Source organism: Conger conger, chromosome 16 (assembly GCF_963514075.1).
Source record: "Conger conger chromosome 16, fConCon1.1, whole genome shotgun sequence".
Classification (NCBI taxonomy): Eukaryota; Metazoa; Chordata; class Actinopteri; order Anguilliformes; family Congridae; genus Conger; species Conger conger.
In genome coordinates this window covers 38,863,494-38,888,181 of record NC_083775.1, presented here as the reverse complement: position 1 = coordinate 38,888,181, position 24,688 = coordinate 38,863,494, and the positions used below count along the sequence as shown (strand labels likewise).

At 41.9% G+C, this 24,688-nt stretch overlaps 1 protein-coding gene across 1 annotated transcript; it reads left to right on the top strand.

The window, feature by feature from the left end:
* Nucleotides 1-246: 246 nt before the first annotated feature.
* Nucleotides 247-21,883, top strand: LOC133114509 (SUMO-conjugating enzyme UBC9-B). Its single transcript, XM_061223979.1, has 7 exons — nucleotides 247-372; nucleotides 17,134-17,211; nucleotides 17,690-17,773; nucleotides 18,216-18,288; nucleotides 18,398-18,507; nucleotides 18,674-18,753; nucleotides 21,585-21,883. Exons 2-7 carry the CDS (start codon nucleotides 17,146-17,148, stop codon nucleotides 21,643-21,645), a joined length of 474 nt encoding a protein of 157 aa, XP_061079963.1. The 5' UTR covers nucleotides 247-372; nucleotides 17,134-17,145; the 3' UTR covers nucleotides 21,646-21,883.
* The last annotated feature ends 2,805 nt before the right edge of the window (nucleotides 21,884-24,688 follow it).

Genomic DNA, 24,688 nt, shown 5'->3' with positions numbered 1-24,688 from the left:
ATATCCCATCCACATATGGGAGCTTACTGTGTCAAGGATATGCGGCGATATTTTAAAAAGTGAAGGGGCTTTAAAATTCCATTACTTTCAGAATACTGTAATCTTTTCTATTGCGTATGATTGTGATATAAAGGTCGTGTACTCACACGAAAATGAGATTAAATAAAATAATTTCGTTAATCTTAGGTCGTTGTTTTCAGGCAGTCGTAAATTCGCTGTCAAGAGGTCCTATTTTGCCTGGCAGAAATTCGGTGTTTTTTTTCCAGGAGGGAAACTTCGCAAGGTTTTGTCCCGAGTCAGATACGGTTGCCACTTTAAAAAATAAAAAGCAAAAGGTTTATAAAGTCATATACATTTTTAATCACAAAGAAGGTAAGTACTTGTTAGCAGTACACCAGTCTGGACATTAAATTGACCCCAGAAGCGTTTTTCTTGTTCCGAGTTTGACTGTTTTGTTTGGTCCTCATTCTGCCTCGTTAGCCTGCTAGCACCAGCAACCGTAAAACCGAATGAGCAAGTCTGCGCTCCTGGGAGAATCTGGCCCTTTGTCCGACGCGGTTAGAGGGTGATTGACATAGCCAGGAGTTGCGTTCACAGCTTCCCAATGAAATGCTGCCTTAAACCAGGGGAAATCTGGTGGGTAGTTGCACAGCTAGCTCATTCCTCATGGTGCTTCCCTAGCTAACTTCGTCCTCGGTCGGATAGCGTTAGCACTCCATCGCTCAGTCACTTTTTTTACCTTTTAGTTTTGGAAAGGGGAGTCCGTTTATGGCCAACGCTTATTCTTATAATCATAACACATTTACACATTACAAATGATGAAGCAACACAGTGCTGGGTTGCCTAGTTAAGCAGTTATTCACACATTTAACTAATGCATCGGTGGCTAACGAATAGCGCGCTAGCGTGAGCTAGCTAGCAGTTAGACCGTAGAGACTAGCTACCAATTTGTTTTTATTCAACCGGCTGTTTTTCACACATCCTGTTGTGCAATTATCTCTTTGAATTGCTGCATCGCGGTGGGGTCTTTTATGACGGCCACCTACCTGAGAATTCGTGCGTATTGTTTGTAACGTTAGTTACATTATAGCCGGTAGTCTTTCTGATGCACCGTACGCTGCATCTACGCTGGCAATGGCGGGGTACTACTTTTCACACGGACGGTGATGTTGGCCTGAAACGGACCCCAGAGGTGGTCTTCGCCCAAACTTTCTCGCTGATGAGCTGATGCACTTTGCTTTTGAAAAGGCAGTTTGCTTAATTATCTGCTGGTTTCGAGGTTAGCATCTTGGCTTGTCACTTGTGAATAATTATCTGTAGGCAAACCCGCACTATTTGGTGCCGTTAATAAACCGCAGTGGCCGCACAGGGGTGGTATTTGTTTTGGTTTCTGGTTGCATTGAGCCGACCGCGACCATTCTGGCATTGCCAATATTCAAGGCATATTGTGTTTGAAACGTAGCTATAGACTAAATAATGTTTTTAACCGATTTCCGTGGAATGCGGAACCTTATGTGACCAGTTCTTAAGCTCGAAAGCTATTCTTGCAAGGAACTTTCTTTATGCAGACTTCCATATCAAGTGTTGATTGAATGTCCGTGCAACAGGATTTTGTCTAATTTCACTTCTGCGGCCAGACTACAGCCGGAAGTCGCATCTTGACTGTTTACTTTCTGTAAGAACACGTAATCAATGGAAAACCGACAACTCAAATTTTCAGCAAAGAAATGTATTTGGACCGTTTACCCACACACCCCACTCAGGTTGCACATGACGGCAATCATACCAGGCTGTGTGCACTGCACGCCTCTGGATTTGTAAAGGTGACCACTGCTAGCTCAGCGCTGGCTACAGGTGCTTCCTCTAGCCTATTTTAGCTAAGTAATAGATTGTAGGGTGCATTCTCATGCTATAGAATGATATGCAGTATTGGTGCAGCACACACCTGGTTGAGGCTTAATGTCTGAAAGGCAATTTAATCTGGCACAGTGAGGCCACTATTTCCAGCACTGGTTCTGGCTGTTGATGATACTGAAACGCATTGAGGCCAGTCCTGAGGGTGGAATCAAGTAGAATGTGAGGAACTGAATGCTTATCATGGATAACTGAACCTGGCCTAATTGGCAGGTGTGAAATGTTGATATTTGCAAATAATTATTTGCTGGGTGCTGTGATATTGCTTCATGGTAAGATGCCATTGCATGCAGTTCTGTGCAAGTTAAGGGTGCAACTTTAGTTGATATATTGGGTTGTAGAAATGCATGGACTCCGACGACTGTGGCCTTTGAGGTAATTTCAGCTGTTCTTTTGCAAAAACATTTCTGTGCAGATGTGGTTAGTCTCGAGTTGTCTGTACTAGAACCACACCGGACAAGTACTAATGTGTGATGCAAGGCACTTCAAACCAGGGCTTGAAAACAAACGGAAATGAAAACCGAAACCAAATCAAGATTAGTGTTCCTTAGCAAAAACCTTCAGTCAAAATGTATGTAACAGTTAAGTGCTATTGTGTAAAGTGTTTATTTACTTCCATGCAATTTTAAGATGAGCTCAATGTAAGTTAAGTAATACTGGCTTCTGCGATGTGACACGATCTTTTGGGGGAATTTTTGAAGGCCGGTGTATCGATTTAGATATGTAGTCCCAAATTGGAAAACATGGGCATGTTGGAAATGCTGTAGAAAAGTGCAAAATAAGTATTTACACTTCAGTCCACTACTCTTAAGATAATAAATTATTTGAGACATACAGTAGACCTTATAGTCCCCTCAAAAAGTATTGGAACAGCAAGGCCAAGTCCTTTGTTTTTGCAATACACTGAATAAATTTGGGGTTGAGATACAAAGATGAACACAAAACAGGAGTTCGGAATTTCAGCTTTTATTTCCTGGTATTTACACCTAGATGTGCTTAGAACATAGAATCTTTGGTATCAGGCCACCCCATTTTTATGTGAGCAAAAGTATAGGAATGGAGAGCATTTAAGTAAATGAAATTAAATGTAATATTTGGTAGCATATCCCTTGCTTGCAATAACTGCATGAAGCCTGAAACCCATTGACATCACCAAACTGTTGCATTCTTGTTTGTGATGCTTTGTTTGTTCCTTGACTCGTCCATATGGAGTCTGGTCGCATCTTAAAATTTGGGCCCATCGAGATTTGAACGGAACAGTGGAGCTACATTTTCAGAGGCGAAGTGGATGAAATAATCCTGTGGTGGGGGATATGACAATGAGGGCACATAAGCTAAATGACCGAAGATACTTAACACCGTTTAGATCCTTCTTGGATTCTTGTTTGTTCCTGAATATGAAATGGGTGGAAAAAAATAAATAAAACATCATATGGTGATGTATTTCTGAAGTTATTTTAACATTAACAGTTATTTAAATTCTCTGAAACTGGTACCCTATACTGTAAAGATGGGTGCTGAAGCTGGGCTGTGTTCTTGGATTAGCTCAAGCAAGGTTTCATGTCGTTCTCAGGTACAGAGCCATATTTGCTTGTTTTGGTCATTTGAGTGGTTCTGCTGACCCATTCGTCTTACAATGTTGTCTTTTGTGGATTTATGTTTGTGGCAAATGTTTTTCTTTGCAGTCCACACATTGTACATGCCCAGCCTCTTTTTTGGGTCATATACATTATTGGCAACCAATTCTGAGGCAGAAGATGAGGTAACAATTCCCAGCTGGTGCAGCCTTTGGACTTTGTGGTTAAAATTCTCATGTATTTTGCAAGCACACGTTTCTTGCTCAGACACCTTTGGTTTACTGATCCAAAAATTGAACCCGGGAGATCTTCAGATTTTCAGAAATGGATTACCGTTCAAATCACTCCATTGTATCAGTGAGGGCTAGTTTCCTTAATCTCCCCCTTTTTGCGGATTTAGTCTGCTTTACCATTGATTATGGTGATGTCGTCATTGGTGTAGAAACTTGCTACAGTTTCCGATGGCTTTCTTTAGCTGTTATTGAGCACGGTCGCTCCTCGCCTCTGAATTCTTTTTTGTCCTTGCACAGACTTTGGCAAAGACTCATCTGATTTTTTTCCTTTGCTCAATTCTCTTCTGCCGTTTATTAAAATGTTCTAGGTCACAATCCTTTTTTAGCTTCATCTCCGCATCTCTCAACTTTGATCGTAGTTTAGAGATGGTTCATGTTCTTCATTTAGCAGACTTCGGGGTGGATGTCAGATGGTGTTGGGATATCTAGGCCTACTGATGGCCTTGGATAATCAACTGGAGGATGAAAAGGTGGTTCTTCAAAGGAAGGGGGAGTTCAGCACTGCATTATCTCCCTTCTTTTTCTGATAATACTTTGCTGAATTCTCCCTCCATTTTCTGTTCTAACTTGAATACTCGTTTTGTGTCCATCTCTGCAGCTGTTTTAAGTTGCCCATTTTGTTTCTTTTTTCGATGCTTAAATGATGTGTGCAACAAAAAAAAACATTGGTATTTGGTCTGTATGGAAATGCGCGTTTTTTACAGCATCCAGAATATGAAACATAACAGTTTGTTTTCTATGTGAGCTTAATCCTCACCTTGTATCCATCTTTGACCGTTTCTTCTTAGTGATGCATCATGGGACAATAAAACTATTTTTAAAATCTTTGTGAATTTAATGGGAGCACAAACAAATGTGGACATGAGAAATGGTTGAATTGATGCCAGGTTTTTCCTTTATATTATTTCAATCTACATGTCTGTATGAATGATATATTTTATCAACTATTATCCATCAGAAAAAATATGCATCTAGATTTATTTGTAAATATCTGTAATTTATTTTACATTCAATGGCCAGGATAATGCCCTTGGACATTGCGGTAATGAGAATTTAGGTGGAAAATGTACAAAAATATCAAAATGACAAGCAGAAATGTCCAAAACCTTCTGTACAAGGAAGAACATTCATTATTTCATATAATGATCATAACATGGATTTCTGTAATAATTGAGTTGTAGGTTAAATTGCCTTTAATTGTCGCTGCTCTGGGTTGTTCTAATGATCACCCACTATAGATGAGGTTCGCTAATTTGACGAGAGGTGGATTCAAATTCAGCCAACAGCTTTCTCATTAAACAGTGGATGTTGAATGGTTTTAATGAAAATTCCAAAATGTTGATTCACAACAAACCCATCTGACGCCATTCATGTTGTGTTTTCAAATCGTTCACTTATGTTTGCAAGCGTTCATGGACAACATAAAGCTAACAGGAAAAAGTTTTTGGCGAACGTTTGCCATTGCTTGCCAATTTGAATGCACTGGAGTCACCAGGAAATACCTGTGTGTGTATTGCACTAGTCGTGAGGACCGACTTGAGTACTGGAATTTTAATGCATGCAGCGCTGATTTTCTGTGAGGTCCTCGTTTATGGGATAAACTGAGCAAAATAAGTGTTTGTGTCTTTGCTCTCTGCTCCCCTCTGAAGCATATTTACACATATTTAGTGCAGTGGAATTATGGCATTGGGTGTCAGAAACCTTACTGATTTTCCTGATAGTATCCGGATTTGGTTATTTTTTATTTTGTTACAATTTTGGAGGGAAAGTTGTTGCTGGGCAGATGCAAAGAAGTTCTGATGCATGGATTTGATTGGTTGGCTTCCATTTTGGAGGGAAAGTTGCTTTGTGAGTGGGGAAGGGAGGGGTGTTGTTTAGATGAGTTTGGCCAGCTTTTCAACAGAAATGAGCTGCCTACACATTGCAGATAGCCCATACAGACTCCTCACTCAATTCATATTTGAAACTTTTTATTACAAAATAATCTCCATAACCTCCACCATGCTTCACTGTTACCTCCAGACACTCATTCTTGTACCACTCTCTAGCCCTTCAGCAAACAAACTGCCTTCTGCTACAGCCGAATATTTCACATTTCACATTTTCTGCTCCCCAGTTCCTGTGTGCATAGTTGAGTCGCTTGGCCTTGTTTCCATGTCGGAGGTATGGTTTTTTTGGCCACCATTCTTCCATGAAGACCACTTCTGACCAGACTTCTCCGCACAGTAGATGGGTGTACCTGGGTCCCACTGGTTTCTGCCAATTCTGAGCTGATGGCACTGCTTGGCATCTTCTGATTGCGAAGGGAAGTAAGCATGATGCGTCTCATCTGCTGCACTAAGTTTCCTTGGCCGACCACTGCGTCAACGGTCCTCAACGTTTCCCGTCTCTTCGTGCTTCTTTGTGCTTGGACAGAACATCTGGAAACCCCTGTCTGCCTTGAAATTTCTGCCTGGGAGAGACCTTGCTGATGCAGTATAACTATGTTGTCTTGTTGCTGTGCTCAGTCTTGCCATGGTGTATGACTTCTGACATTAAACTGTCTTGAGCAACTAAAGACAGCTGTACAAATTATTAAATCACTTGGTTCAATAACATGTTTTTGATTACGGAGATTGCATCTTTCCACATTTGTAAGGTAGAAGGTTTAGCACAATTCATTCTGGCAGATGACAATTCCAAAAATGAAATATCTAAAAGTATTTGCAACTAATGCGTTATCGAGATTATGAGGTGGGAGCCAGCGTTATACAATTTTCTTTACTGCGTTCATGCCCACGAGCCACGGCTTGTGTTCCCTCTCTAGCATTGTTAGCTTTGAATTGTTGCGAAAGAGAGACAGGATCAAGGAGAATTAGTTACCCAGAAATTCTTAACCTCCTCACATTCCCGTAATATGTGCATTGAAGTATCATACACATTTCTTGGCGAACCAAAGGTACAATATGGATGTGGCGTCTGACCCATGAGATGTCTCTTTCGTGGTGTCATATATTTTGTGACAAATTTTGTGGTGGATCAACTGATGACTACGGTTTTTTGATGTACCATAGATGTTATCCCAAACAGCCTTCCAGTCTACAATTTCTGCACCCGGTGCCCAATCCAGAGGGTATTGTAGAGGTGTATGCAGCAAGACGATCATATAAAAATGAGACCAAGTCCTGAAACTCAAGTATTGATTTTTGACCTGCAACATCTTCCAAAGTCATTATACCTCTTTGTGCCCATGAGTCCTGAATAAAAGGCCTGTCAAAAGGTTTGTTATGCCAGATGGGTGAGTGTGTATACCATTTGCCACTTAATCCCAGAAATCTTTTAACAGCTGCAAATGACTGTAAAATGTTATTATTGAGCCATAGCATTAAAAAAAAAAAAAAAAAAAAAAACTTTTTTGAAGTCACCCTTTTTTGACCAGAGAACAACAGGTCTTGTATTCTGATTGCTGATATAATTTCTTGCTCAGTCTCTTTCCAGGGAGATTGGCGATCTAGGTTCAGCCAGCGAAGTAGTGCGCGGAGCATAAAAAATGATACGGTTAAAAATTTGGACAAGCCCAGCCTCCTTCTGATTTGCTTCGTTGTAATACTGACCATTTAATGTGTGGGCGCTTCCTGTTCCACACAAATTTAGTTAGCATGTACTTAGTCCATTTTCTTCCAATGGTTTACTGGTGATGGCAGAGGTAGCTAATACAATTAATCCGTGGAAGGATATTCATTTTTATAGAAGCAATATGGCCAGATATTGAAGTTGGTAGCTGCTTCCATCTATTAATATGGTAGCTGCTTCCATCTATTAATATCATCTTAAATCTTTTTGAAAATACTCAGTTTTGCAATTGTAGAGCGAGAATTCGATATCGCCACACCAAGATAAGTTACTTTCTGGATAAGTGGAATGGTAGACATAATATTTAATGCCCTAGCTCCAGTGTTGAGTAGCATTAGTGCTGATAACAACCCAAAATCTTCTATAATCTTAAGTACAGAGTGGCAGGTGTTTCCAATTTTAATTGGGCGGACTAAATCATTCTGACTGATAAATTGCGCCAAAGGTTCCATAGATACATTAAATGGCTGAGGTGAAGCAGTGCATCCGTGTGTAGAACCATAAGAAATGTTAAGTAAATCAGAAAGAAACGCCCCCAGTGGAGACCCTGGAAAAGGGGTTGGCATACAAAGTTTGAACCATTTTAATGCCAGTCAAAAGCTTTTTCTGCATCAAGAAATAGTAACCCACTAGGTCAGGGGTTGGCAACCTTTACTAAGAGCCAGTTTTGCCCCCTCTCCCACCATAAAATTCGTCCGGAGCCGCAAAATATATTTGACCCTTAAAATTAAGACCACACAGCTTATATAGTTAGAAAAACTTTTGTTGCATTTATGAAATTATAGAACAACATAGAAAACTGTTGATCCAAAGATGCTATTTTTACCTGTTATAACAAAGGAAAACACTAAGCTCTTATGAACAGGAGAAAAAAATACATTGGCATGTGTAGACCTACTTTGAAATTAAACGCATGACTATGCAGGTATTTTTGTGGAATTTGTCATATTTGTGGAAAATGAATAAAACAAAAATTTATCGAATTTGAAATAAGTTAAACATATAGCTGCAGCCGCCTAATAGCTTAAAACGAGTGAAAAAATTGAATAAAAATAGGCCAATTTGTGTTCAACCATGACTAAAGTCCATTTCTGTGCGCTGTCATTCTGTGTTTTTTTTCCTCAGCCATGTACAGCAATGAACCATCGCACCTGAACATAAAACAGAACTACATCAGCTCAGGGTCTAAAATACTTCATGCTTGAAAACCTGCTTGCATAAGTATGTTGATCCAAAGATGGACAGGACTTCAAATGCATACTTTTCATGTTCATGTAAGTGTCAAACACAAGTTTGTCGGGTTTGGGGAGGTTTTCAATATTGGTCCATTTGTGCATTTGAGCGAGAATGGCCTCCTGACGGGCAACATCTTCGAGATCAGCCGTCAGGCTTTTGAATTTGGACACCCATCAGCTATGTCGGCCAGTTCAATTTCAAGATCTGGTTGACTTACTCCTGTGAATGAGGACATGTTCAGCAGGGATGGGTCGATGTCCAGGGGTGTGACAGGGAAGGATAATGTGTTTTTCCCTTTCTGAACTTGCTGAATCTTTCCCAAAATGCAGTTTGCATTACGATGATCGCATGCTGTAAACACTCACAATTTTAGTGATTACGTTCTTCTTTGAACTCTCTCAGGGAGGGGAGGTGAAAGAGCGTACCTCTCTGTACATCTCTGGCAAACACTGTCATCTTGCGCTCAAACACTAAAACATCCTTCAGCATCTGCAGGGCCGTGCCTCCCTTTCCCTGGAGACTTTTGTTCTGTGTGTTTAAGTGACTTGTCATATCCACCATGAAGTGCAACTTTTCCTGCCTATCTGGATCTTCCAGTTCGGGATAGTTGAGGTCTTTGCTTTCCAGGAAGGTTTTCACGTTCCAGACAAGCGGCAAACAATTTCAGCACCTCTCACCTGGACAACCCCCATATAACTTTATAACTGGACCATATAACTGGACAACAACCACATAACTTTCTTATGCAGCAGGAGAGCCGAATATGCGCTGTTGACTTCATCTAACAATGAACAGAATTGTCCGTGGTTTAACCCTTTTGCCATTATTTTGTTCACCATTTGAATAACAACGTTCATCACCTTCATACATTCGGGGGGAAAGTTTGAGTGCACAGTGCTTCTTGGTGCAAGATGCAGGGAAATGTCAGCAGCTTTGATCCAGCAACTTCTGAAGTGAAGTCACAAACCCCTTCTGTGCTCCTCTTACTAGGTGCCCCATCAGTAGCCACTGACACCATGTGGGTGGTGTCTATTTCTTTGGCTTTTAAACAATTCACAACAGCCTCAGAAATGTCCTCCACTGGCGATGTTTGTTGCCATTTCAGGAGTTGATGATCCTTGATGGTCTTTGCAGAGAGAGGCATATCTCTTAATTTTCTCAACAATTTCATGTTTGTTTTTGAACTCCAAGAATAGATGTTCTGATATTTTAATGAACAATTCTTTAATGTATTCTCCGTCTGTGAACGGCTTTCCACGCCATACGATCTCATAAGCTGCCACAAAACTAGCAGCAGTAGTTGAGTTTGGAGACTTGATCCACTTCTTGAGTATATTTGCTCTGTTCGGCTTTCCGCAGTAGTTCCGAAATTGCTCATTTCCGTTCATCTCCAGCTTTGTACTTTTCAGCAAATGCTGTGTGCTTGTTCAGGAAATGTCTTTCAACATTACATTTTTTGTTGTTGCCTAATTTCTCGCCACATATCAAGCATATAGGTAAGCCAGCATTGTTGCCTGTCAAAGTAAATGAATCTGTCTAACTGGATAAGAAATAGTATACCGTTTTCAGAGTTTCAGTGATCGCTTATCTGGAGTGCAATTTGGGCAGCTACATATTCCTTTTATCCATTTATTCCATGTTTAGCTAAACCTTTATTTCTTCAAAACTGTAAGTTAGTTGCATCGTTTGTGGTAGACGGTCATATCTTAGTTATATAGCCCGATAGCTACGTTGCCACAGTATAGTTGGTTGCTCACAATATAGTTTGTTCGCTAAAGTGAACTTCATAATGACAAAAAATATAGTATTGTGCAGCACTCAAGTCAAGATTTCATAAAGGCACCTGTTCGGCGAATATTTTCTTACTAGAACACTACAAAAAGACGGCAGGCTCTGTTGAGTTTGTCACAGTCAGCTATCCAAAATAGTGCACGAGAGCACTGAACTGTGTAATAACGCTTTATATTACGCGTTCTATTGCACCTTTAAACCAGAAAAAGTATATGCTAGTTTTTTTTGGTGAAAAACCTAGAGTAGAATAGATATTCTATGTCTTCATCTTCAGTTATAGCCAAAGATACTTCTTGCTTTTCTTTATTTTAGTTCATTTAGAAAAGCATATATAGTCATGTCATTTGCCTTTTATTTATTGTCTTCATTTTAACATTTATTTTGTGCTGCTGTACTTGCACTGTGTTTCTGTTCATTCATTCTGCCTAAAAACCACTAATTATTACTGTTTAATACCCTATACCCTTTGTGTTATTAATACATTTTTTGGATCTCAAACTTTTCTCTTCACTAATTATATGGCGGAACAAAATTAGATTACCGAGGCGTCAGCCTGCATTTCTTTGGTGAACTAAGAAACTAACATTACTTTACAAACACAGACCCGTATTTTCACCATTATAGCCTATAAAAATGTATCATAGCCCATATTTAGATTTTGTTGCATAGGCATAATAATAATGATAATATTCTTATTAATAAAACTGTAACCTTTTTGCTGGTAACCGTTTTATAAGTGCAATATTTCACGCGAGGGTGTTCTTTTCTTTACTTCAGTGATACTAACGTAACTGTGCATATGGCTCATTCCTAACCACACTACTGTGGTGGCAATAACCGTAAACCAGTAAACCCCCCTCGCCTAATATTGTTTATTATATAATTCTATGAATGGCACTTGATATTATCCCAGAGGAATGCCGCTACCTTCTGGCAGGAGGCTGTATAGCAGCCTGTAACGGCTTTTCAGTTACAGCTGTGTCCTCAGGCCACGTTGGGGCCACTTTATTAACGGTTTCAATGGATACCACCCAGCCCTTAGCTAGATCAAACTCTATGAAGTTTGTTCTGGCCATGAATAATTTTTTTCCGATGGCTGCTGTCTCACATCGTGCTCCTGACATGTTTGGGGGCATCCTTTCAGTCACTCGTATAGCTTGGCTTAGACTAGCCTGCTGCAGCTGCCGTTCATCTTGTGTGGTGCTTTGCATTTAAAGGGCCGACGACGAAGAGCTTGCCCAGAACAGAGCCCGATCCAAACTCTTGGGCTTCTGCTCTGGTGACCATTACAAGCTCTAAGTACTGCGAACAAAATTAATGCAACATTATTGATAATCCATGCAGTACTAAGCAACGTGCTGCGGTGTTTTTCATTGTCCATACACTGAGTTTCTTTTCCTAACCTGGGATGGCTGGTGATGGGGTGGGGGCATCCTGTTTGCAGTCGTGGTTAATGCAACAGTCAAATGCTATGTGCATCTCAGCCAATGACTGCTTCACCACTTAAAAAATAGCTCTACTTTACTCATTATTTTTGGAAACATGGTCACGAATACCTATGCTATGGTTTGCGGTGTGCTACTAGGCTGGTTTCAGTGTTTTCCAGTTGGGAGAATCGTGATTTTCCTGGGTTTTTTTAACCTATTTTTATTTTGTTGTAACGTTGAGGAATGTTATGTTGCAGGAGGTACACATTAAAGAACAGGAGTGTTAAAATTCTATACTGATCTATAATGTTACTACTCTGAATGAAGGATAGAACGGCTGAAGAATAACTTTATAATGTATAAAAATACGAACAAAGTACCTATGCTGTGAGTTAAATGGTTAAACATAACAGCTTTCTTTTAGATTTTGATGACACTGCAAGTAATTCAAACCATAAATAGATGTTTGATAATAATAAAACGATAACATAATATTATCTAAAATTTCGCCACATCATGCACCCTTTTAGAATACTCATAAGTAGGGATGTGACAAATCATCAGTTTTAGTAACCGATGACCATCCCATTAAAATTTTTTTTTTTTTTTACTGGATTACTGAGAAATGTAATTGTATTTTCAAACTTTATTTGTGGCCATCTCAATAGTTAAATGTCAACATTGTAAGTCAGATAATAGTTAGTCAGCCTAATTGCCAAATTAAATATTTACATTTACATTGACATTGCCCAGTCTAACCTCACAGTTGCACAAATCATGTTTTCATCCCTCTTCCCTATGGCTTCTGCCTGATAGACTTGATTGGCATGAAATCTGTGAATCTGCTGCTGTTAGCAACTCGCACAGACGGGGTTGTGCACTCAAAATTCCGTGGTCATGCTATATTTGCCTGATATACTATAACACCGGGTCTGTTTTACCTTAGGCGGCTGGTGTAATGATTTTACTTTCATGCCAATGCAGGTCGCTGTACAATTTGATATATTCTTATGTAACTGTAAACTTGAATTTTATATACCAATTTATATAGAGTGGGATAATCATGGTGGTGAGATTAACGTGTCAATGTTTTCGCTGAAGGCAGGGAAACTTCGCTTTCAATATCCGATGGACAAATAGCCTGATGATGATGTTTTGCTTTATTTATTTTAATGTAGATAGCTCATAGTGGAATGCAAAGTTCGGTTTGTCGGTAGTGTCAATTCGCGTGTCAACGAATAAACACGGATGGAGAAACAGCATATCGTGCAACATTTCTCCAATGATGTATTGCTTTGTTTATTTTTATGTAGACACAGCATAGTGGAAAGCTACATTCAGTTTGCTGGTGCTTTGAATTTGCGTGTTAACGAATAAACACGGATCTTCTGTGAACCTTAAGAAACGACACAACATAACAATAAGCCATAAATCAACTAAGCTACAGAAATTATTTGTTAACTCTAATACTGTAGCGTTCAATTCCCTATGGTGTTTGCATTTTAAACCCCTTGATTGCTTGCTTGAACTACTGCAGCAGGTCGACTGCTAGTTTAGAACGGCAATAATACGTCTGGTAATACGTCTCATAAAAATATATATATCGGTTATCAATTTTTTGTAACCGGTTACTAATCAGTTTTGGTTAACCTGTTAACCGTTAAACCGTTCACACCCCTACTCATAAGCCCTAAGGTGTGCTGAGCCCATAAAACCCATAAAACTTTGTAAGACATCCGTAGACCCAGCACCCCGCAGAATATTCCTGCGTGAGACCAGAGTAGCAAGTTTTGCCTGTCCATATACAGAATTTGTCATTTGCCGTACCTGGGCTTCAGCGGCTGCCAGGCCTTCAGCACTGCCCCCTAGAGCTCTGTGAGCCCTGTGGTGTTCAGGCCTTCAGCACTGCCCCATAGAGCTCTGTGAGCCCTGTGGTGTTCAGGTCATCAGCACTGCCCCCTAGAGCTCTGTGAGCCCTGTGGTGTTCAGGTCATCAGCACTGCCCCATAGAGCTCTGTGAGCCCTGTGGTGTTCAGGCCTTCAGCATTGCCCCATAGAGCTCTGAGCCCTGTGGTGTTCAGGCCTTCAGCACTGCCCCATAGAGCTCTGTGAGCCCTGTGGTGTTCAGGCCTTCAGCATTGCCCCATAGAGCTCTGAGCCCTGTGGTGTTCAGACCTTCAGCACTGCCCCATAGAGCTCTGAGCCCTGTGGTGTTCAGGTCATCAGCACTGCCCCATAGAGCTCTGTGAGCCCTGTGGTGTTCAGGTCATCAGCACTGCCCCATAGAGCTCTGTGAGCCCTGTGGTGTTCAGGTCATCAGCACTGCCCCATAGAGCTCTGAGCCCTGTGGTGTTCAGGTCATCAGCACTGCCCCATAGAGCTCTGTGAGCCCTGTGGTGTTCAGACCTTCAGCACTGCCCCATAGAGCTCTGTGAGCCCTGTGGTGTTCAGGCCTTCAGCACTGCCCCATAGAGCTCTGAGCCCTGTGGTGTTCAGGTCATCAGCACTGCCCCATAGAGCTCTGTGAGCCCTGTGGTGTTCAGGCCTTCAGCACTGCCCCATAGAGCTCTGTGAGCCCTGTGGTGTTCAGGCCTTCAGCACTGCCCCATAGAGCTCTGTGAGCCCTGTGGTGTTCAGGCCTTCAGCACTGCCCCCTAGAGCTCTGTGAGCCCTGTGGTGTTCAGGCCTTCAGCACTGCCCCATAGAGCTCTGTGAGCCCTGTGGTGTTCAGGCCTTCAGCACTACCCCATAGAGCTCTGTGAGCCCTGTGGTGTTCAGGTCATCAGCACTGCCCCATAGAGCTCTGAGCCCTGTGGTGTTCAGGTCATCAGCACTGCCCCATAGAGCTCTGTGAGCCCTGTGGTGTTCAGGCCTTCAGCACTGCCCCATAGAGCTCTGTGAGCCCTGTGGTGTTCAGGTCATGCGTTCTCATCAGGAACAGTTGCAGGCATGTCACCTGCTTTTCTCAGCACTGCGTATGCTTGCTCTCTCCAAGCAACCTGCTGCCTAAAAGCTGCCACGCTGCCCTCCTTCCTGCTCTCCAGGTCTATCAGGCCCTGCCCTCCTTCCTGTATTGGAAGGTACAGGACTGGTGTCCACAGTCAGCGGTTGCCTGTCAAACATTTGCTGGGTCTCTGCCAGGAGCCCACCAGGGACATTCAGTACAGTCAGCTGATTCCTCAGGGATGAAGCTACCATGCTATTAATCAGCACTCTCCCCCTGTATGCCACCTCCAGTCTAGCCAGCAGCATATTCTTGACCCTCTCCCAATTCCTGACCATGCACACATCCGTTCTCAGATATGCTCCCAGTACTTGAACGCCTGCCTGGCCCCACTGCAAGCCAACCGGCAGGGACCCCTCCCTCTCACCAGCTCAGTTATGTTGTCTGTGTACGCCAACAAACTAATGGCCTTAGAAATGCAGCAGCAGTGAGCTCCTGCATTGTAATTCTTGAATCCAGCTCTGCTTTCTTCACCACTGTCAGTGTGGGAAGGCCCTGATGGAGCTCCCCCATCAACATGGCCTCAATAGCTTCTGCTGTATATAGGTGTTAAACTCGGCTGTATATAGGTGTGAAACTCGGCTGTATATAGGTGTGATAAACTCAGCTGCATATAGGTGTGATAAACTCAGCTGTATATAGGTGTGATAAACTCAGCTGCATATAGGCAACTACTGACTGAGGCAATTTATTAGTTTTTCCCACCTTATTCTGACCAACTAATTTGTCCTCAACCTGCCTCATCCTCTTCTCCATATGCGCAATCACCTTTCTTTTTCCAGTGGTAAAAATGCTGTATACTGCTGACAAAATGATTTCATTTGGGTTTTTCCAGCTTCCCACCACTGTTTAAGGGACTGAAACGCTCCCTTTTCCTCTCCCCACCTGCCCCAAAAGTCCACAAATGCAGTACAAAATAAGGGATCTTGTGAAAAGCTTTATCATTGAATTTCCAGTATGATGCTTTCTGGGGACTTGGAGCAACTGTATCATGTGCCATGGCCAAATGGTGGTCAGAAAATGGCACAGAAAAAACAAAACAAAAACAAACCTGTACTAGCCTATTGTGCGACTGAGGAATATACCCCCGCTCTGGCCTGGCTGACCAACCACTCTCAACGAAGTGTACCTCTTCCTGTTTGGAAACTTAGTCCGCCTGTTTTCAAAGCTCATCTAAAGCTCTACCTGACCTAAAATTTAGGTTCAGGTGTTCCCTTAATTTTATCAGTCCAGACACTGACAACAGTGATGAATCCCTAACCAATAACAACACTGTCCCGAAACCAACCTCCTAGTACACCTTCTGTGCCTGTCAATGCCCGCCCTCTCACCAAAATACATGGAACAGAGCCTGCCAATGCCAGCCCTGTGCCACCAAAATACATGGAACAGAGCCTGCCAGTGCCAGCCCTGTGCCACCAAAATGCATGGAACTGATGCTGGAGACGGGCGGCAAGGATGGTGCAGTGGGTAGCACTGCCGCCTTACAGCAAGGAGGTCCTGGGTTCGAATCCCCGTCGGCCGGGGCCTCTCTCTGCAGAGTTTGCATGTTCTCCCCGTGTCTGCGTGGGTTTCCTCCCGGAGCTCCGGTTTCCTCCCACAAAGACATGCAGGTTAGGCTGATTGGAGAGTCTAAATTGCCCATAGGTATGAGTGTGTGAGTGCCTTTTGCCCAATGTATGCTGGGATAGGCTCCAGCCTCCCTGCGACCCTGTTCAGGATAAGCAGGTTAGGATAATGATTGAATGAATGAATAAATTAATGATGAATGATGCTGGAGACCCTAGCCTTGCTGGAGCAGGAATTCTTCAAAATTGAGTTTGAAGAATTCTCCATGTGCTGGCAGAGGCCTGTGTGTACATGGCTGCGTGACAAGGTGTGCCCGGTGAAGAGGGAGCGCAGGATGGCAGCACACGAGGCAATAGTTGAAATGAAAGAGCTGCAGGAGGAGCAAAGCACTTAGAGCCCAGCTGGCCCGACTTAAAGAGGACCTGAAGCACTGAAGCACAGGGACAATGTGTGACAATTAGAGCCCGCAGCCACACAAGCACCCCCCCCCCCCCGCAGAGCCCAGTACAGCAGACAAAAGTGTAACACGTGACTGACAGTTGTTTCTTGTTGCCCAGATGTGTCCTGTTCGATTGATTGGTTTTATCATCCACGAGGTGCTGGAGCCTTCATGTTGGTTCATTTTTAAAAACATGCATAGGGGTCAAAGCCTTTTCATTTGCACATTTTCACTCCCAATCACCAAATTCCATGTGCTTCTTTCCTTGCAGGAGCCACAAGTCATGTCTGGCATAGCCTTGAGCAGACTCGCCCAGGAGCGCAAGGCCTGGCGGAAAGACCATCCTTTCGTGAGTACGGCTTGACAATATCAGGTGCTTTGTCTCAAAGCACTTTATTAACCCTTCCAGTCCCAAGAGTGCCATATGGAACTCTCAACCTTATATTTTTTCAACCAATCAAAATGACAGCTATACTATCATTTTGAGCCCCTATTAAAACACTACTAAATTCACAGCTTTCTCAATCATCTCAACCAAAGCCAAAAGCCCTTGGGATTTGGGTGGTGCTGCTTCATATTGGGCTTGAGACTGAAATGGTTCATTCTGGGTTGCAGTATATCTGGACTGTATCCTGGAGTCATCTGGAAACCTGGTTAAATGGGTTAAATGTCTTTATATAGCGCCTTTATCGAAAGTGCTGTACAATTGATGCTTCTCATTAACCCATTCAGACCCACACTCACACACAGCAACCATTGGCTGCCATGCAAGGCACCAACCAGTTTAAAACTGGTCTGAATGATAAGCTGTGTTTTGTTAATTTTAGGGCTTTGTTGCCGTGCCAACCAAAAACCCAGATGGAACCATGAATCTGATGAACTGGGAGTGCGCCATTCCTGGGAAAAAAGGGGTAAGGAGTCTTGTTCCATGGTTGCTGTAGGGTTACCCTTTTAAGGTGTAAGATCACAAATGGCCCATTTGTTGAGAATGTTCTGAACTGAAAATCCTTATGCTGACGTAATGATCTCTACGAAAAGTTCTAAAAAAATAAAAATAAAAAAAATAAAAAAATAAAACACACTTGGAATTTAAAAAATAAAATGCAAAACACTTATCAAGCGGATAAAGTTACTCTACTTCTTGGTGAAATCTTTCAGGTGCAGGTGCAGCAATCTAAATCAGAACCGATAAAACCCCAGGCATTAAAACTCACCCATCCTTTTATAGGATGAGTTGGGTCATTTGAAATGCACCGATTTGGCGGCTGAGGTGTGGGTTATTTCCATATTTGAATGGGAGCGGTCTCTTCTTGGTGCTGATGTTCGTCCTAATGCTCTTCTCTCTCACCTCAGACCCCATGGGAGGGTGGCTTGTTTAAACTGCGGATGCTTTTTAAGGACGACTACCCTTCGTCTCCTCCCAAGTGTAAGCTCCTCTGCTCTGCATCCAGCTGGTTTTGGGGAACTTTTAAAAGTGGACTTTTTGCATTTTGGTCCATGAGTCCATCTCTCTCTCTCTTTCTCTCTCTCTCTAGGTAAATTTGAGCCCCCGTTATTCCACCCCAATGTTTACCCCTCGGGTACAGTGTGCCTCTCCATTTTAGAGGAGGACAAAGACTGGAGGCCGGCCATCACTATCAAGCAGGTGCTGTGGAGCGTGCATTCACACACAGATACTGTGTACAATTTCTTGGGGGGGAAAAAAAACTAAATATCCCTGTGGGAGCATAATTCCACTATCTACCACAATGTTTTTCAGCCCGATTTCCATGGTGATTGCCGACGTGTCACACCTGATTCTCTATCTGCAGATCCTGTTAGGAATCCAAGAACTCCTGAATGAACCCAACATCCAGGATCCCGCCCAGGCAGAGGCCTACACCATTTACTGGTGAGTTCCTGCTGACATGAAGTAGGCATACAAACAATATAATGGATACTCTGCAGTGTGTAAATGTGTACCTACTTTCATCTGCCCTTGCTGATTCAGTCGAGATCAGTGGTTTTTGAACTAAGTGCTGGGGCCCCAGTTTTTGTTCCGACCACAAGTGCAATCCCGGAATTTTAGCTGTTATTTTTTTTAGTACCTTGTGATGTTTAGTGGGATTATTTACCATCTTTAGCCATATCAGAAATGCCTTTAGTTTATTTTTGTTTATTGAGGAAAGGACATGGCTTTAAGGTACAGTCTTTCCTGAGGATAACATTAAGTATTAAATACTTTTTTCCAATTCGGTTCTCAATGTTAAACACCACATACTGTACTGTGCAAAAGTTTTAGGCAGGAGTGAAAAATGCTGTAAAATAAGAATTATTTCAAAAATAGACATTTTAATATCAATTAGCAAAATGCATGAACAGAAGAAGTGAATGAACAGAAAGAAAATTAAATTAAATCACTATTTGGTGTGACCACCCTTTGCCTTCAAAACAGCATCAGTTCTTCTAGGTATACTTGCACACAGTTTTTGAAGGAACTCGGCAGGTAGGTTGTTCCAAACATTTTAGAGACCTAGCCACAGTTCTTCTGTGGATTTAGGCAGCATCAAATGCTTCAGTCTCTTCGTGTAATCCCAGACAGACTCGATGATGTTGAGATCAGGGCTCTGTGGGGGCCATACCATCACTTCCAGGACTCCTTGTTCTTTATGCTGAAGATAGTTCTTAATTACATTGGCTGTATGTTTGGGGTCATTGTTCTGCTGCAGAATAAATCTGGGGCCAATCAGATGCCTCCCTGATGGTATTGCATGATGGATAAGTATCTGCCTGTACTTCTCAGCATTGAGGAGACCGACCAAATCCCTAACTCCATTTGCAGAAATACAGCCCCAAACTTGCAAGGAACCTCCACCATGCTTCACTGTTACCTCCAGACACTCAGTATAACTAACTTGTGTCTTGTTGCTGTGTCAGTCTTGCCATGTCTTGCCATGGTGTATGACTTCTGACATTAAACTGTCTTCAGCAACCTCACCTTGGAAGCAAAGTTTGGTTGTTCCTCACCCAGTTTTAACCCTCCTACACAGCTGTTTCCGTTTCAGTTAATGATTGTGTTTCAACCTACATATAAAATTGATGATCATTAGCTCCTGTTTGGAATAATTGGTTAATCACACACCTGACTATATGCCTACAAAATCCCTGACTTTGTGCAAGTGTACCGAGAAGAATTGATGATTTGAAGGCAAAGAGTGGTCACACCAAATATTGATTTGATTTAGATTTTTCTTCTGTTTGCTCACTTTGCATTTTGTTAATTGATAAAAATAAACTATTAACATTTCTATTTTTGAAAGCATTCTTATTTTACAGCACACCTGCCTAAAACTTTGCACAGGACTGTACATGACATAAAAACCGTTCCACATGTTTACATAAAACGTTTCATAAGACATTATCAGGAAGCATTTACAGTGCACACCAAATACCTAACATTTTTCATTTGGGACCTGCCCAGATAAACTAAATACGAACTTGGCCGATGTTTGATTATCCAAAATCAAACACTCACAAAAAAATAGTGAATCCTATCAGCTAGATATGATTTTTTTCTGTTATGTTATCGTGCGGGCAAAATAGCTTTTGGCAGCTTGTCACAATTTGAGTCATTTTTTGTTATATTGGGCTGTATTCATTGTCCCTAAACTAGGAGAGGAGCAGGTAAAAATATACATAGAAGGATTTTAGGCACTAAAAATGTTATCAGGACAGAGTAAAATGTTCTCCTGCACAGAACTAATAGTCTGATCTGCCAACCCAGCAAAATGCCAGGACCTCACATGCCCCCCCCCCCCCCCCCCCCCGTGACAAAGGTTGTGACTAACCCCACTGGCACCATTGATGCATGCTCCGTGCAATCCATGTGTGGATTTTTAAGGATGCACTATTGTACCTACCATCTCCAGAACTATACACCGTTTACCTATAGGATTGTCTAAAGCTTAGTTTTGAGCCTACATTTAAAGATGACGTGGGGAGAGTATTCCATAAGATAGGAGCTCTATAAGAGAAGGCTCTTCCTCCCATAGTAATTTTAGATATACTTGGAATTTTTAAGTGGCCAACATCTTAAATTGCAAAGTAATTTTGGAGGAGAGTAAGGAATAAGTAGCTCACCGAGATATTCTGGAGCCAAGCCTTTTAAAAGTTAAGTTAAGAACAGGATCTTATAATCAATTCTAAGTTTAATACATTACATTACATGGCATTTGGCAGACGTTCTTATCCAGAGCGACATACAGTTGATTAGACTAAGCAGGAGACAATCCTCCCCTGGAACAATGCAGGGTTAAGGGCCTTGCTCAAGGGCCCAATGGCTGTGCGGATCTTATTGTGGCTACACCGGGGATCGAACCACTGACCTTGCGGGTCCCAGTCATGTTACCTTAACCACTACGCTACAGCCCGCCCCAATAGGCAGCCAATGGTGGGTTTTCTGATGGAAACTGGACTGATATGTTCACATTTCTAGTCACTTCTAATCAGAACCCTAGCGGTTTCATTCTATACAAGTTGTAGTTTCAGAGCGGATTTAGTGCAACCAGACAATAAAACATTACAGCAGTAATCCAACCGTGAGGTAACCATTTATGCACCATCAGTTCAGCGTTCACAAGGCACCGGGACTGAGTTTGAAAAACCACTTATCTTGACATTTGTGTTCATTTGCCTGTTTATTTAATGTGCTTTGTCTAAAAAGCCGTCTCTCTTCCATTTCAGCCAGAACAGAGTAGAATATGAAAAACGGGTCCGAGCACAAGCCAAAAAATTCTCCCCATGAAGCGTCAAAAAACATCCTCATGAAAGAATGGAAGGAACCGGTCGGCAAGGTGGTGTTTTTTTACTTTTTTTTTTTTTTTTCTCCCTATTTTCCCAAAAATAATATCCTTCACGTACTTACTTTTCGCACATACTTTTACAGGACTTATTTAAATCTGAATCTGTGCTGCCGTTTCTGATCCTTAGCCGTAATGTGTCGTGTGCGTGTGTGTGCGTGTGTGTGCGTGTGTGTGCGTGTGTGCGTGTGCGTGTGCGTGCGTGCGTGCGTGAGTGCGTGCGTGCGTGTGTATGTATGCGTGCGTGTGTGTGCGTTTGCGTGTGCGTGCGTGCGTGCGTGGGGGGGGGGGGGGGGGGTTGGTTTTATCCTTTTTATTTCTCTGTAGGTGCAAGTGGGCATGGTACAGTTCCAGACTACTCAGTTCTCTTTCTGCCCAATGATTTCTTGAATGCAAACAATTAAAAGGGAGTTTAAAAAAAATAAAAAATAAAAAAAAATAAAAATAAAAAATTGAATACAAGTACACAGATAGGGTTGGCAATCTTCATTTTTTTCAAAATGCGATTTTTATTTTTCCTAATTTTCTTTCAAACAGGGTCTGTTCTATCAGTCTATTTCCCATGGTTTTAATGACTTTAATATGTCAGTATTTCAACTGCTGTAAAATGATGAACTTTTATACTTTCTATGATTGCTCTCGTGTACTCTAGACGGCTCTTTCCATTCCTGGTGCAGGCCTTGTATTCCGCATGTTGTCATGTACAATAGCCTTCTTCTGCCTTGGCCATTTGAGTAAGTCCTGGAGAGTACAGCCACAGTGAATCAAATATAAGAGGCAGGTTAGCTTAAAACTGCATCAGACTCTTTGTGTTTATATGGTGTTTTGTTCATGTATGTGTTTAGAGTAAATAAAAATGTTTATACAAATTGTGCTTTTGTCTTTTTTCAGTTGTGGTCCAAAACAGGTCTGCATTGGTTTTGAAAAATAAATTAAGCATAAACATTCAGTTTCTGACTGTGTGAAAGTTTCTCCATGCCGTTGAGCCGTGTGGTTCTCCACCCCACTTTTCCGTTTGTGCATAGCAACTTAAACTAGCCAATTGCAGTTGAGTGCACACGTTCTCACACTAGGAAAGGACATGGCCGAAAGCTTGGATGTACTGATGGGAACTGGGGAACTTTGTAACTAACCCCAACCCTAACTTTTGTTCATTTCAGTTGTCTTCGATTGTTCAGAAAGATCACTTCATTTTGCTCCTTTGTCCATTCACTAGTTCCAAAAAGACCACAAAATGTTCAGTTCATTGTGTTCCCCGTGTACTCCTCTTACTGTGATGTTTTCAACATTCAACCTTTGCCTTTGTTACATTAATTAATGGCATTTGGCAAACACTCTTATCCAGAGCGACGCACAGTTGATTAGACTAGGCAGGAGACAATCCTCCCCTGGAACAATGCAGGGTTAAGGGCCTTGCTCAAGGGCCCAACGGCTGTGTGGATCTTATTGTGGCTACACCGGGGATCTAAACACCAACCTTGCGGATCCCAGTCATGTACCTTAACCACTACGCTACAGGCCGCCCTGTGTCAGCCTTCTTGTTCCCCCTTGAGGACTCACTACTTACTACTCATAATACTTTTGGGATTAATTTAGAATATACACAGAAATCTCTTGCTTTTAATAATCAAATTAAATGTTTTGGACCAATTGTCAACCCTAGTGTGCATGCTCTCTCAATCAAAACTCCTATGAAAGCAGAAGGCTGTTATTTCGGTACTTTTTTTCTTTATTAAAAAATGCTTGTGCAATGGATTTCCTGTCTTTATGAAGCTTCAATATGGCTTGCTTTTCTCCCAAAGAAAGCTTTCTGATCTTCATGTTGGTTTATCTCTTCTAACACAAATGCAGTCTTCACAGGCACCAATGCTGAAACCAAGAGTAGACATTCAGCACTATTTATTGCTTTACCAATCAATCAAACACATCTGAGCAACAAGAAACGCCGGTCAGTCACGTTTCAATACTTTTTCTTACCTTAAAATTGTGTGGTCTGATACAAAAGGTAATATGTTCCAAGTTGTTTAACAAATCTATCTTAAAAATATGAAGAAATAGAAGCTGAAATTAGGGTTGGTCATCTCATGTACAAACTTGATTGTCTTCAGTGTATAGCAGTGTACAGATATTAGTTTCATTAGCCAGAAGATGCAGTAAGTCTAGATAACTCCTTCCTTAGGCAATTATTAGTAAATCTAGGAAATGTTTTTTTCTTTTATATGTTCATTGTTTATGTTTTTTGTGTCAGAGGAGGCAAGGTGGGTGAGGTCTAAGGCTAGATCAAAGTACAACACAGTTAGCACTATGCCTTTGTTCACAGTTAGCACAGTCACGGGGTGACATGGCTCAGGCAGTAAGAGCAGTCGTCTGGCAGTCGGAGGGTTGCCGGTTTCGATCCCACGCCCGGGCTGTGTCGTAGTGTCCCTGAGCAAGACTCCTAACCCCCAAATGCCTTGCATGGCAGCCAATCGCCGTGAGTGTGTGTATGAATGGGGGAATGAGAAGCATCAATTGTACAGCGCTTTGGATAAAGGCGCTATATAAATGCCAACCATTTACCATTTAGGACTGCCTTTGTTCACAGTTAGCATTATGCCTTTGTTCACAGTTAGCACTATGCCTTTGTTCCTAAACTTCACTTCATGGAACAATACGAGGAATCCGCTCCCCTGCTAAAAGGACCAAAGTTTTGAACCATCTACATAAACTGCAATCCGATATCTATAAAAAACTCATCTCACTGAGGCAGAGTCTCGGAAACTTAAGGATTGGCCAGATCTTCCACTCAACCTACAACTCCAAAATACGTGGCACCTCCATCCTGCTTAGTAAGAACATACCATGTTCCCATTATTCAACTATCGCTGATCCCGAAGGATGATTCATCATCATAAATGGCAAGTTTGACCAAGACAATATTATTATAGCTAGCATCTAAGACTGTCTCTCCTGCTTTCTTCCAATCCCTATTCTCTGAGCTGTCTAATT